The sequence below is a fragment of the Chlamydotis macqueenii genome, chromosome 6 (assembly GCF_036417535.1).
Source record: "Chlamydotis macqueenii isolate bChlMac1 chromosome 6, bChlMac1.mat, whole genome shotgun sequence".
In the NCBI taxonomy this organism is placed as follows: domain Eukaryota; kingdom Metazoa; phylum Chordata; class Aves; order Otidiformes; family Otididae; genus Chlamydotis; species Chlamydotis macqueenii.
Window position 1 is genome coordinate 6,847,149 of NC_141561.1, and position 15,983 is coordinate 6,863,131.

Here is a 15,983-nt window from a genome sequence, read left to right on the forward strand (position 1 = left end):
TGTTACCATTTATAGCAGCAAAAAGTGTTATGGAACAAAACTAAGGAGGATTACCTCTTAAAAATATTCTGGTTTAGGGAGCAGAAGAATAAATTTCAGGAACTTGGGGATCAGAAGAAAAATGTAAAATGTATGATTTTGTGATGTACCTTCTTTTTCCAACAGTACAACACTGGTAACACATGGTCCATAACTTAATTCCAGACTTACCTCTTCAGTACTGCCACTCATCTTTCTACATAGTATGAGTGCTGCACATTTTTTTCTTTTATGAAAATTTCGCTTTTCTGATTTCAGAGCATGCTCAAATCTATCCAACTTGTATTTTTGGCCAGCCCCTCAAAGTACTTACAATTTGCAAATACTCAGATGCATTACAGATGTACTCTCTATTTCTTTATACACACTGTTAGTGAAAATACTGAAGACAGCCAAGAGTACGTGCACCCCACAGGAAGCCATCTGAAACCGCCTTCGTGGCTGACAGCAAACAACTGGTAACAGAGCTTTGACTGCATTTTTTCAACAAATTGCACAATCATCTCATCCTGCATTTCTCTAGGTCATTATTGCACATGGGAGACAGTCATGTTGAACTGAACTCAATGCCCTCCTAAAGTCAAGGAAATATTATCTGTGCCGCTTTCCACTTACCTTATTGCCTAATCTCCAGCCCACTGCATCATCAAGCAAAGAAATCAAATTATCAAGAATAAATAATAGTAAATCAATTCTGGTTTGGTTGCTTCTTATTACCTTATTTCCATGCGTTTATAAGCTAAAAATTGCATTATCAGTGACAAGAAAATAACAATACAGATAACACACACTTTATGAATTTGCAATACGATGTAGAGCAGCTATATGAGTAAAGTGTGGGTGAAGCCTCGGGCAGACATGACCAATAATAGTCTGGGGCTCTCCATCCTGGAAAGGCCACCCCCAAACCTCAATCTCCATCCTAGACAGACTTCACTTTACAAACTTACCTTTCAAACGTATCACAAATAAGGCTCAGCTTCTGTCCTTACACTGGTAATTACTTTTCCCTCAACTATTTCCTACCAATGCCATCAGTTGCCAGGCGGGTGTCTTCCAGACGCTGATGCTGGCTGGGAGCACTCAAGTTCAGCTCACTGCGCTCCTAAATCCATATTCCCACTGTGTCCCCACAACCTCTCATTAGCAGTGGGTCCCTTGACCAGCATCATCTGAAAAAACACTGACACACCTAATAAAACCTCAGCATCATTCCAAATAAGGCTCAAGGTGCCAATGTCCTACCAGGCAAAGCTAATATTGGAGGGAGCTGCTGATGACAGGTAAGCCACTATCAGCTGGATAGATTTATACACAGGACTGCACCACAAAGCACCGCTCATAAAATATCACCATCTAACTGAAGCAGTCTGTGTCTTTGCCACATTCTCTATCATAAACATATTCATTGTAAACTTTAGGCTATCACATTGCCTCTAGGCTGTAAATTATAACAGGATTCTGATATGTACCTCCTGAAATTGGTAATTCTGTGCAGAAGTATTCTGCAACTCCAATTACAATGAATGCATCTGCTAATTTAGCTAATCAGCAGTTATATTAACTACTTACAAAACAGGGAATAAGAACTGTTGGGTGACTACCTTATGAGCAAAAAAAAATGGTAACACTGATGCTTTTTTGATGGCACTTCTCATTATAAATAGGTTACCATAAAATAATTTCAGCAGAAACAACAGCAAGGTATTTGGCCATTTCTGTGTAACAGATTGATAATACACGAGGTAATACAGGTAAAGGATGCCTGTTTGAAAAATTTTTGTAGGTGCAATGTTAACAGGCAATACCAAAATTCATTCTTTCATCTTGCTTAGTATGGAACAAGTTAACTTAGTCACCAATTTATTACAAATTACATTTGTAATCACAGTTCTGTCTACATTTTATATAAGATTTTACTGGAACTATCACTGCATTTGGATACATGCAGAATTACAATTTTTGTTCTCATAATTATAAGTGTTTGATCTGCATCTCAGTCTAAAACTGTTCCCGTCTGTAATATCTCTATAGCTATTAGGAAGCTCTAGAGTAAGAGCCAGAAACCTGCAATGAAGGAGACAGGAATCTTAAATTGCTTGAGTTCAGTGCTGCCTGCATTCTACTTTTTCACTGTCAATTCATACATCAACTTTTCAACTGAAATGGACTATATTTAACATCAACCATCTTAGCAAAGTCCATGTGGTGTGAATTTACAACCCAGTTAAAGGAGGAAAGAAACACATCATACATGGTCTAACAGTAGAGCACACCAAAAGAACTATTCTGCTGAGATCCCCAACGAGGCCATCCAGCATTGATCCACCTCATGACCTCAGGCATGCCAGGGAGAGTGCACTTCTCCAAAGCACAGGAGTAGTTTCATTACTGCACTGGTGGGTTTGTTGTTGTTTTCTTATACATAAATCAATAAATTACTCTCTAAAAATATCTGCTGCTCTGTATCACACAGCATTTCTGTATTCTTATGATGGGGAGTTATAGCTCTGAGATGGACTTACTGTCTCATTAATGATGGGAGATATGGTTAAATCCCCCAAATGTATCACAGCTAAGAAATGGCAGGAGCAGAAGACAGACATGATGGGTTTCATTACTGCAGCTTCTCCTTGCTTTTGGAAAGTAACTACTTTTTTCACAACCATGTTGTCAATGTATTTCCAAGACTAGCTTTAAAGCACAGTCTCAGTACATCTGTCTGGTCTTTAATACATGTCTATTTACTTTATCAATGGCTTTTGAAGCAGCCTTCAAAGATACTTGCTTAAAACAGGCTTTCTGTCCACTAATTAAACCTTAACAATCCCTTGTAATGAGCAACACATTTTTTCCCCAAAAACGTAAATGTCTAAGGTGGCTGTTCATGTCAGCACTGAAGGGAGAGGTCATTTCTGAAGGATCCTCCATCACAAACATCAGAGAACAGTAAAGTCACTGAAGGGCATCCGAAGCAGAAGCAATTTTCTCTCAGTCTTGACACCTTCTAGTAAATTAGTCACTTGTCGAGGAAAATGACAGCTATATAGCAATAGAAAAAGCTTGTAAAGCTCTTCATTTACTGTTAGAAACGTTGTCTATGTCACTGTCAAGCAACAGTAACATCCCCACCTTGTTTTACTCTCAAGCGCTCTATCTCAGGGGCTTTTTGCAAATCATGCCTTAATGAAGTTTAAATAACAACTATATTTCTTAGTTCTAAATGTCACTTTTCTCTTACTTGCATGATTGTTTTCTGAATAAGTTAGTCCACTGAAGCTGATATACAAAATAAAAAGCTATTTTAATTAGTGTAATATCATTCAAAGATAAAGCCATGAAAACTGCAGCTTCAGACAGCTGTCATCTCTTTGCCTATTCTGCTTGTTATTCACAGACAAATTCTGATATCTTCTGCACGTTACATAGTACGTTTACGTGTAATTTCCGTTAAAACACTCATGGAACAAGATCTGTAAACATCTATCTCGGAATCTAGCCTAGAGAAAGAATGAAACTTGAAAGTCATTTCAGGCTTAATTTTCCCTCAGCGCAGTCATCGTTCTCAATAGGTACACATAAAGATACCCATTCTTTCTTTAGAAAGAATTTATATTAATTCAATGTCGTTATATAATTGGCTAGGTATGACAGTCACTGAAAAGTGAAATTCTCTTATTTACATGACAGGATATGGACAACAACAACAACAAAAAAAATTCTGAAAATGGATGCTTTCAGGAACAGCAAGACTGATTATCTTCAGTGGTAAAAGGGTAATTGCTGTTACACAGTAAAAAAAGAAATTGGGCAAATTCATATAAATACTTATTGGCGAATAAGCACTTACTGGCTAAAGACACTGACACACTATGCAAGCCAATTACTGCATGGAGCGGTGACGATACCTCAAATGTAAATTCATTTGGAGGATGCCTGAATATTGCAGGAAAGCATCTGTCTGTAACACCCGGCGTTCTTCCACTGATGGCACAGGTTCCCCCAAAAAGACTCACAGACTCGGAGAATTGTATAATATAATTTAGAATGGAAGAGACCTCTGAAGATCCAATGCCTGCTCTAAGCAAGACTGAGCTCAAAGCTAGAAAAGGTTAGTCAAGACCTTATTCAGTTGAGTTTTCAGTGTCTCCAAGGAATCTACAGTCTCTCCAAGCAATCTGGAATTTCCCTCACTACAGCCCATGACTTATCTTCTGTTACTTCACCATACAATTCTGGGAAGAGTGTGGCTTCATCTTCTCTGTGAACTCCACTCCCATCAGACACTTCTCCAGGCTGAACAAGCCCAAACCTCCAGCCTCATCTCACATGTTATTTCAAAAATATCTCCAAAGACGCCCTTCATGGTGAAGAATGAGATGGTCAGAAGACCAGTGTCAAGGTCTATAAGCTAAAGAGACCTAGCAAGGTATGCAAGCAAACGCCACCCTTGGCTAAATAGTTACTCCCTGACAATATGGTGACACAGTCCCTCTTCACAAATGCTAGCTGCTCTTGAAGAGCTCAAGCAGCAGCAAGATCAGGTATTAACAGCAGCTTTATGACAGTGTCCCTTAGTAAATGCTTCTACATATAAGATACAGAATTGCGGGAAATCCAGCAGCTTTTTTTTTCCAGAAGCAATACGGTCAGAGTTAGCGGCTTGATTTCAGCTGCCTTCTCCACAGAGATCACGCCTCTTGTTCATAAATACCCTGAAAATCCTCTTCCATGGGTTTCATCCGAGAGCTCATTTTCCCAAAACCCCACTCCTTCTCAATAACACCTAGCAGACTGGTTCCATCTATCTATCTATTGGTTCCATAGTTACATACACGTAACTATGAAAACTAAAGCTGTTACAAAAATCACAGTTAATTACAAAAAGTGAACGTGACACTGAAACAAATTTTGCTGAAACCCATGAGGTTATGAGATTCCTTTTCCATGATTACCCCGGAACAGCATGCAGCCTACGTAATTGCTGGAGGACTCTCCACAGAGAGAGTGGAGAGTTCTGTCAAAAATTAATATGAAGTTCATGCACCTACTGGAGCATAAAGATTACCTTCCCCTCACACGGAGATTGCGGAATACATTTTCGGACATCTCAATTTAGAGAGCTCTCTTTGAAAACCTTGTGGTCAAAACCTAGTTAAAGATATTTACTCCTTTGAGCTTTAGTTTAAAACGCATTTCTTCTTTCAGATACAGCCCACGTACTGCCAGGGCTTTTCTTTCTTTTCCTTTGTTTCCAGATTATATAAGAAATTCATTTCATCTTTAAAGAACAGTTTCTACCCTTGTGAAACAGTAAATTATTATGTCAAGTTTCTTCAGTTAGCATACCTGTATAGTAATTTTTTTCAATAAAAATAACGTTTTGTTAGAGGTTTCATTAGATTTCTCAGGAAACCGGTAACAGTCAAATCTCCAGCCATCCACAGGAACCACTACAGACTGATCACACACTCTGAGCAGTGAAATTCTTCTCAACACTTCTGTGCAGACAAGGGGATCACTGTATTTTCCAAGTGCTTAATCACACCAGGGGCAGGAGCCCAAAGCCTTTACCCAAGCAGAACTTCCCTAATAGCCTCAAGGAAAATCAGGCTCCAGGCAAATTATTAATAAAATTTAAAATCACAAGGAAATTATCCTTTCCATTTTTAGCACCAAGAATGGATTACTTCATAGAGGTCTATAGATAGATAATTCTTCTAAAGCCCACGTGCTTCATCTTTAGGCAGAAGAGCAGGCTACTGTAGAGATACCTCAATACCAAGTGTACAGCCTTTCATAGAATCATAGAATGGTTAGAGTTGGAAGGGACCTTCAAAGGTCATCTAGCCCAACCCCCCTGCAAGAAGCAGGGACACCCCCGACTAGATCAGGTTGCTCAGAGCCTCATCCAACCTGGCCTTGAATGTTTCCAGGGATGGGCCTTCCACCACCTCTCTGGGCAACCTGAGCCAGTGTTCTACAACTTGCATTGTAAAAAAAATTTTCCTAATATCCAATCTAAATCTACCTCCCTCTATTTTAAAACCATTACCCCTCGCCCTATCACAACAGGCCCTACTGAACAGCCTCTCCCCATCTTTCCTGCAGGCCCCCTTGAGGTACTGGAAAACCGCTATCAGGTCTCCCCGGAGCCTCCTCTTCTCCAGCCTGAACAGCCCCAACTCTCTCAGCCTGTCCTCATAAGAGAGGTGCTCCAGCCCTTTTATCATCTTCGTGGCCCTCCTCTGGACCTTCCAACTGGTCCATGTCCTTCTTGTGTTGGGGGCTCCAGAACTGGACACAGTACTCCAGGTGGGGTCTGACCAGGGCAGAGTAGAGGGGGAGAATCACCTCCCTCGACCTGCTGGCCACGCTTTCCCATATTCCAAGCATACTATAAAGTTACTGGTACTTTAATGCCCAGCACAGTAGCAAAACTGTACAAGAGGTCTCCTATTTGGGACCCCAAATCTGTCCCAAAACACTTTAAGTGCTTCAGTCACTTATCTACTGTCAAGGTTAAAGACCCTACCGAAATGAAACCCTCCAACGCCTTGAATATTTGGAGGCTGCACAGAGAAAACTTACCCCTTGACTGCAAACCATGTCCACATGCCTCACTATGTCCCAGCACACCCTGTCTCACTGAATCCGGAACCAGCACACAGTGACTCCAGTGGTGGGTCTTCCACCTGCAAGAGGAAAACAATTAAGTGGTTAAAACTGGCATGTAGTTAATACATCCAGGCAAAAACTTCAGTTACAAATGATGATATACTACGGAGATTTAAGGAAAAATAGAGTCAAAAAGCTGCAATTACTCCTGAAATAAGCATTGTGAACTGAAATTCAGACGCAAGGATCACCTTCTAGAAAACCATATCATTCTCCAACCACGTTTCCCTTTCTCTTTTTTGTAGGGCATGCTTAAGAATCAAATAAAATACACAAGAAACATCTTCAGCAGGCTTTGAAATCAGCCTCTCCTCCTGCACACCAGTCAAGAACACAAGAAAGCAGCTTTCCATAGAACTATGAGGTACAGAGCCAGGCAGAATGAGTGGTGTGACACTTGCTTCAGCACCACCTTCAGCTCCCCGCTCCACTCTGAGACCATATCCTACAGAATGTGTGGGCTGGAGATTTATATGCAAAGATACAATACTTTTCTATTTACTAATATTGTGTCACAAATGGGTCACAGGATTTTAATGAAGAGTGGTGAGTAATTGCCCTATTGTACTATTTGTCTAATCAGAATTTTTTTAAATGTGCATTATTCGCTGGAGTGAGAGCATCAGGGGAAAAGACAAGAGTTTATGCAATAAGCATTAAATTATGATTAATGCAGTTGAGTGGTCCCAAAATAACTTACACTGATTTTCAGATACATTGAGGGGGGAGTTCCTCAGTAATAGCTTCCTTAAACACATTGAACCCTGAGGTTACCATTTCTAGGAGCTGTGACTATTGGTGTTTGTTCTCATGATGCCAGATCTACGGAAATCTCCAATTTGAACTCTACTTTACACATGCTGCAAGGTACATTATTTGTTTATAACTCTGCATTTTCCAGTATTATCCTGTTTTCCGGTGAAAATTGTGCAGGACAATGGTATAAGAGTAACTTCTAGACAAGTGTACACTCACTAACAAGAGACTGATTCCAAGCTAACACTTTTTACCTATACACTGGACAGATGGGGATATCTTCACATTCTCTTTCCTCATACAAGGTGTCCGGACATGCCTGTCCCCCATTAGCAGCATCCTGAACAACAATCCTATACCGGGACTGCTTAACTGCGGTGGCATTGCCTGTAAAATAAAGAAAAAAATTGCCTTCCAGACATAGTTGGCACTTCGAGTTAGTGATCTAGCTGTCTCCATTAAAAACATGCTTTGCATTTCATTTATATTTTGGTATCATGAGCACTCTGGCACTACGCAAAGAAGGGAAGGAATGGTACGTTGGATCAAAAGCTACCATTACTTGCTTTAAAATCACCAGTAGTTCAGCAGAACAGCACCTGGAAGGTTGATAGATCAACAGCCTAAGAGATGCATCAAAAAAATGTCTATTTAACAGAACATCAAATCAGACAAAAAAAAAAAATAAGCGTGAGCAAATACTTAAAGACTTGAACAGGAGAAAAGAATTAAAACAAAACAAAACAAAACAAAACCACCAAACTTGTCATAATGGAAGGTTTTGTTTCTGAAAACACATTCTGGTGGTCTCAAGCTGCTACCAGCAAGCCATCTTCATGGGTTTAGAAATCATAGATGATAACTTCCTGATAGGAAAACCATTGCAACCACCAGAGGCTAACTCTCTACTTAACCTGAGTCGATGCAAGATCAATCCACCTGGAAACACAGTTCACAAAATCTACAGTACAGAATGCAGTATGAAAAACAAGGATTAGATTTTTCTATATATGTCTATAGCTAAAAAAAATTGAATCCTTGGCTGCGTTAAGTGGCAAGTACAAACTGAGAGCTGGTTTGACCGCAATGTATGGCATTAGTACTTCTTCAGGTACTGTATTCACACTTCAAAAACAGATGCTAGAAAACTGAAGAGGTGTCTCAAGAGAACTCCATAAAGGATTCCAGACCAGGCAAATATCTTTTAAGTGTGGACTCCGTGAGATTTGTCCAAGAGAGGAAAGCGGTGTGTAAATTAGCCCACTTATTCTTCCAGCTCAAGATAAGGCCGAAGCTGCAGTAGCAAGATTACAGTGCATTAGAGTAGAAAGAAAACTTCCTTCACACCATGAACACAAAGTACAAGTACAGATCCAGTAAAAATAGTTAGCTCTAAAAATACCAAGTTATAAAAGCCTTCACTTGAACACGTGCTGTCACCGAGAGATCACCACAAAGTGATTTTGGACCTGGCAGGAGGTTGCTCACCTCAGCTGCTACCCTGAGACAGGATCAGTGCACCCAGGGCAAACCCTCTCCTGCTTCTTTAACAGCCACTACCTGAGGCAGCTCTACAGCTTCCTGAAGTCCCCTTCAGACGCCTGATTCAGCACTTGTTAAGCCTCACAGAGAGCCTTTTTTTAAAGGCTTGTATCCATTCTAAGTCTTCCCCTCTCTAAACTCAGGAAAGCCAGCTCTTCACAGCTCCTATTCAATTACTTCTTGTTGCTTACTTTCTTACAAAACTGTGCCGAAGGAATACCACTGCAGCCTCACCAGTGCACAGTGCAGTAACATCTTCGGTGGTTTACATACAACATGCTCACGAGTTTGACAAGCCCAATATGAGTTTTAGCACTTCAATTGTTGACTTCCATTCATTTTGTAGTCCACTGTGTCTCAAGAGGTGCCTGACACAGTACATGACTTTACTTCCAATTCTGGTTTTGTGCAATCAATTTTTCTTTCCCAAGTCACATTTTGAGAAATTTCTCAATTATTTCAATATAATTTAATATATTTTTCTATTGTGTTTGTGACTTCTTACAGCTCTGCACCACCCACTGATGTTATTATTCAAGTACAGAAGCTTCTTAGACAAACATCACATAGATTCGGGGAGGAAGAGTTTTCTGTAGGACTCCTCTTGGCTCATGTTCGAATTTGATCATGAATAGTGAATATCTATCAGCTGAAGGAGCTTTGCAGAAAAGGACGTGGGAGTCCTGATGGACAAGTTGACCAGGAGCCCTTGCAGCAAAGGCCACAGCATCCTGGGCTGCATTAGGGAGAACATCACAAGCAGGTTGAGGGAGGTTATCCTTCCCCTCTACTCAGCACTGGTGAGACATCTGGGTGCCATGTCTAGTTCCAGGCTTCCCAGGAGAAGGACATGGGCAGACTGGAGTGAGTCCGGTGAACAACCACAAAGACTATTTAGGGACTGGAGCATCTGACACACAAGAAGAGACCAAGAAAGTTGGGGCTTTTCAGCCTGGAGAGGAGGAAGTTCACGGTATCTTATTCATGTGTATCAACACCTGATGGCAGATAGTAAAGGAGATAGACTCTTTTCACAGTGATATCCACTGTGAGATTTTTTCATACAGCTGAGTACCCATTTAACAGTCATTTAATTCAAGTCACTGTTCCTCAGCTTTCTGATAACTTTAATGTGTCAAAAATCTACCACTTCCCTTAATTAGAGCAGCTATGCTGTCAAAAAAAGGAGAATAAATTTATTTGGCACAATTTGTTCTCAATAAATCCATACTGGCCAGTTTCTTAGAATCCGATCCTTGAAATGTTTATATCTTGAGTAATAACTTCTTGTGTTTTTCTACATAACAAAGTTAGCATAAGTAATCTAGAACTTGGTTGATTGGTTTGGTTCTCACCCAGAAGATAGTCGCTAGATGCTCTGGCGTTACTGTATTACTTCCTTCTCTATTCACATAGCCTTACTGACATGGGAACATCCAATTTATGGAAAAACTTATTCTTTAGTCCATTCCTCTCCTGGCTGCAGACAGGAAACAATGACGACAATTGCATATTTCCCATGTTGTTTTTCCCTCGTTTCTCAGAAAGTAATGGACATTTATTTCACTCAGCTTCCCCTTACTTTTAAATCCATTTACGTAATTCTTGTTACCTCGTATCCTCCTATAGCTGAATTTGCATTCTCAAATTCTTGTTTCCAATTTTTGTGAAACAACTTGACAGTCAAAAAGGGAACAAGTTTCTGAACAACTCTAATGTTGAGAAAAGATTTTTAAAAGGGCTTTTCCAGATGTGTTTGATGTTTTCTCTTCATGGTCTGAAGCCTGAACATGCAAGTCATATACAGACCTACATATGCCTTGCTCCCCTGTGCTACTGGCTTGCTATTATAATAGCTTCAGGATAGAAAGTAGAGACCAGTAGGGCTTCAGCCCTTCATAGAGTCTTTCTTGGTAGCTTCCACATCCTTTACATTCCTGACTGTACAGAACACACTCCCAAGAGCAGTGTTTCTCAGTTTGTTTAAGTCTTTTTTTTAAAATGCCTTGCTGATATTGCCATCCTTCCCTTCTCCTAAGAATCGTGAACTCGATCACTTTGCGATGATTTTCATTCAAATTATCTACCACCATTAGAAATTTAGCCATTTCCTTCCTATTAATCAGTACCAAATCTAAATGAGCTTCCCACAGTAATTTTCTCCACCTCAAGAAACTAAATTATTCTCAACATTTATTGCACATTACTCAAACCCCATTTTGAAAATTGAATTTCCTCATTGGCTTTTCTACAGCATTCCTTACAAATGTTAATGAACATAATTTTTATATCTCATTTAAAATTGCTATAGCCTGATTTTCCAGAGTATTAGCATTATGCAGGACTGTCCTTTTAAAGCTGAACTTCAGCTGATTTCAAGTATGGCTATGACTGCTTGCCCTCCTGAAAAAAAGTCAAGCCTGAGGATCTCAAGAGAATCTTAACTTCTGTGTCCTTGACTTTGCAACTCAGATAATGCCATTTGAGAATTCTGAAGGTGCCTTACATCTGCTTCCACTCCCTCCTCCCTATCCTACCAGTCTCCCTCTCCTCATACACACACCCATACAACCCCTCCTAGCAATCCACTCTTCTCATTCTCTCATTCCTCCTTTGCTCTTGCATCCTCTACATTTGACCCCCAGGGCCTGGAAAGGTGCATCACCATTCTCAGGGGAGGGACAAAAATTCTTGTTCACTACTGTAAAGTCTGCTACATCTGGTCCAGCTTTTACAGAAAATATTCAGCTTCATCCTCTTTGCTCGTGAGCAGAGGGAAAGGTAAAGTCTGGTCAACACAAGACTCTGAGCACACAAATAATAAGGACAGCCTCTCCAAGATTTTAGTGACTGAAACCAGAGCTGTCTTTGGTATTTCAGTGCAGATAAGAGCTTTTGAAGGGATAAGTCTTTAACTTTGACCAGCTCTGGTTGGGTGTTTGTTTACAAAGGCTGAAAGTGGTAGATCCTTGACAGAAACCGGTAGATGCAAGGTAGAGGTCACTAGAATTTCTTATTGTGGCACACCATACATTTTATCCACTTTTACACCATCTCGTTTCAAATCTGATTTAAGGCATGGGGAAATAAATGGGACAGTTACTACCTAACATTTCATGTAAACTTGTTTAGAGAATTAAGCATCAGTGAAATTTCTAACCTTCTCCCGAGACAACCAATGCCCAGAAGAGAAGAGGTACTTACAGGTACCATCTATTTTCAGGAGGGAGATGAAAAATCTAATTTATTGTCAGGTGTTTGGAGTATTTTTAATCTCCCCATTGTAAATCTATTCTGACAGACCAGAGAGGACATCACCCATGCTGCAAGCAGTTACCTCCCCAGGAGACCCTCACTCGTGGGTATGGAGGTGACAGAGGAAAATCTACATGCTGCTCATTCAAACCATTTCATATTCCGAAACCTCCATATTGATTCTTTGATTCTTGTTTCGATTCGCCCTCCAAGACCCATTAAAACAGATATATTATAGGAGACTGCGGTAGACAGTTGTCACCTTTAAGTATCTGAAATGGCAGAGAATCAATAACTTGCAACAACCTCCCTCTTCCTGCCTCACCAACAGGTGTTAGGATTCAGTTGCACTTCTTTTGTGAATTATGTTGTCCGTCCATCTGTTATTGCCCTAAGTTCACTGCTGTCTACACTTCTGAGGCATGAGATAATCCTTCGCCAGAAGACAGCCTGTTGTCTGATGACATTTAAATGTAGGGAAAATGTCACCTTTTTTATTGTTAGATAGTAAAGTTGGATGCGTTTTCTCAGATAAACTACAAACAGCTTAACTGGTAAAGTTCTGTGCAAACCTGATTTACTGATTGCATGTTTGTCTAAGCTCTGATCTTATGCTGCTACATATTTAATTTTAAATCTGCCAAGCAATACCTGTTCCTGCTTGATCTGCTCAGTAATTCACCATCTGTATGTTGTTTTCATTAAATACAACTTTTTTATTAAAAAAAAAAACCCTAACAACTCACATATATATAGCAGTTTTGAAATTTCATTATCATGCTGAGGTTTTAATTGAGCAATGCAAATTAGAAAAGAATAATCTTGCAATGCAGCCATATCAATAACAGATCTAGCAAAAAGCACACTCCTCCATCTAAGAAGTTTTAATTTAGAATTATATTAAAATGATAACACTGCCAAGGAGGTTAAATAATTAATTTCTTCTCATTTTAATTGTAGACTATTATTTAATAAACAAAGTAATTTACCAGGTAATTTATTCTACCTCTTCATAGGCAGCTCATTTAAAGTCTAAAAATAAATTGCTAATTAAAACAGGATTCACTGTTTTAGAAAGCAACTCATTTTCCTGTAAAATCTAACAAGGACTATGCTACAGCATCCACTGAGAATCTTTGAAGGGCAAGGAAACCAACAACAAAAATGAAGTATTCTGATAACTAAGGCAGCTTTCATCTGAACAATTAATGAAACACACAAGTTTGTCATAAAAAAAAAACCGAACATTAAATCATTATGAAGAAACTTTGCTAAATACCTAGTGTATAAAAGCTAACCAAGCAGATCAAAGAAATGTATGGCCCTTGAAAAACCACGAAGCGCAGGACTTATTTGCACAACCCTGTACATACATCTAGCTTGGTCAAGAGAAATAAATTTAATATAATGTAGCAATCTCATGTATAGCCATACAAGGTCAGGGCCTTGGACTTTTGACTTTGAAGGAAGCCCAGAAGGAATTTACACCAGCTAAAGAGAACTTACATCTCCAAATCCACTCACAAGGATCCCACCTCCCTTAACAACATCAGTGTCAACAAACTCCCAAGTCCAAAACTCATTCAGATGAGCACCCTAAAAATTATTAGACTGATATGAACTACTACTGTCACATGTTTCTAGGCCAATTCTCTAATTTTATCCCAAATTTTGTCCTCCTCTGAAGGGCTTACCAGGTTGACATGTTGTTGGGCAGCGAGTCCACTCACTGAAAGGAGTAACAATGCAGTCTTTCTTGCAGAGGAGGGGACATGGCCGCACAGTCTCAGGTCTGATGGACTCTGGACATCTACCAATCCAAACATAAAGATAAAATATAATAAAAAATACAATAAAATATTAAAATATAATAAATAAATTAAACTACAGGGAAATGTTTTACTCCTAAGCCTCTCAAAGGGCTGTGACCATACTGATATACCAAAGGTAAGACTCCTGCTCACAGCAAGTTTCATTTTTCTTCTCTTTTGCACTCACATAACCCAACTGAATTTAGTACAACTCAAAGATAAAACCAAAACAAAATTATAAAAAAATTCATATGTGGAGCTTGACTACAAGCTAAACGTTACTCTATGATGCCTAAAATATAAAGCTCCCTGAAGCAAAACAGATATATTTATTGTCAAAGAAAGGAAGGCGTTATGTTTATAAAGCAGTCTGTTGTAACACGATGTGCAACAGCTTCAGACCACTTGCAACAGTGTGAAAGGACTGGCGTGACCAATGATCTTTGATCGAAGCCTCAATTGCTACTTGACAAGTTGTGCATGTTATACTAAGATGAGCTTTGTGATTTTTTAATTCATTTTTAACTGCTAAATGAAAAATATGCCATGCATATTCTAATAGAAGTTTCAGACACAGACGGTTAACATATAAAAACTCGAAAGGTGGAAAAGGAACAATTTGCTGGGATCAGGCAGATCTTGCATTTCAAGTGGGAAAGCAGAAAGGGAACTACTCTTTCAATTTTTATTAATTTCTAGGAGAGAGAGCACTCAAAAATACTTAGTAATGCACGCAACTCAAAATGAACCCATTTGAAATAGGAATATGCGACTAAACCCTACTAGGAAAGAAGATAAATCTTAAAGTCATGATTCTGATACTGAGATAGTAATAAGATACTTAGAGGTATAATTTAAAAGAAAATAAATCTAAAGAGATGTTTTCTCATTAAGTATGATTATTTTAGGGGATAGATTCTTGTTACCTAACAGAAGAGGCTGAAATATTTTTCTGAAAAAATTTTAGTTTTATTTGGCTTTTTGTGCCTTGAACCTTCTTCAGATATGGTGTAATTTTTCTTCATTAAATCAGGATAAATGTAGAATTAAAAAAAAAAAAAAAAACACAGTATACCAACACACAAAGGTTATTTATTTACATAGCGTATCCCATTTCTGAAGCCATATTAACGGTAAACTTTCACCACATCAGTTCTAAACCCAAGATTACTTTAGGTCAGCTTTCAACTACTCATACATAAAATATAATATAATAAATATAATACAACCATAACGGGTATCCATGCTGAGGAGGGCTGCCCTCCACCCCAGCACCAGTCTGGTCCAGACACTCCTGGGCAGTAACAAGGTACCTTTTAATTCTGAAACATGGAGGTTTTATTCCTTCACTAAGAACCATTTTCCTAAACGCTTCTAAAGGTCTAAGGTTTTTATTTTTAAGATGATTATCACCATAAGAACAATGTGCAGCGCAGCAGCAAAACAATTTCAGTAAGAAGCTCTTTTAAGGACTCAGCAGTCCTTTCTGCTCCAGTCACTTCCATTACAAGACGAACATCATGGCACTGAAGCTACCACATCAAAGCCAAGGACAGCCCCTTTCTGAAGTCCCCAGTACATAAATCTGTTTTCTTTTGGCAGAGTTTTTCCACCAAAAACTCTGTTTTCCCTTCACACACTTCACTGAAGTATTTACTTACCCTCTCCGCTTCCATTTCCCCATACACTATCTCAAAAGTGGAGGGGACAAACAACTACTTTATACATTATACAGCTCTATAAACAATATGTTTAATTAAGTAAAGTTGTAGCATATCAATGGATTCTAGATATAAACTAATACTGGATTTCTTTCCTTTTATTTAATTAATCTCATTAACCTCAAGAATTTTAATTAACTTTACTGAAATCAACACAGTCTGCTTATATGAACAGGATTGT

At 39.0% G+C, this 15,983-nt stretch overlaps 1 protein-coding gene across 1 annotated transcript in view; it reads right to left on the reverse strand.

Annotated features, from left to right (window-relative positions):
* Positions 1 to 15,983, reverse strand: part of THSD7B (thrombospondin type 1 domain containing 7B) — a 260,791-nt gene that overhangs the window by 127,274 nt on the left and 117,534 nt on the right. Inside the window, exons 9-11 of the mRNA XM_086750826.1 lie at positions 13,965 to 14,080; positions 7,728 to 7,860; positions 6,631 to 6,734 (exon numbers count right to left, since the gene is read on the reverse strand). Of these exons, the coding sequence (XP_086606952.1) occupies positions 6,631 to 6,734; positions 7,728 to 7,860; positions 13,965 to 14,080 (353 nt within the window). The remainder of the gene's footprint in view (positions 1 to 6,630; positions 6,735 to 7,727; positions 7,861 to 13,964; positions 14,081 to 15,983) is intronic.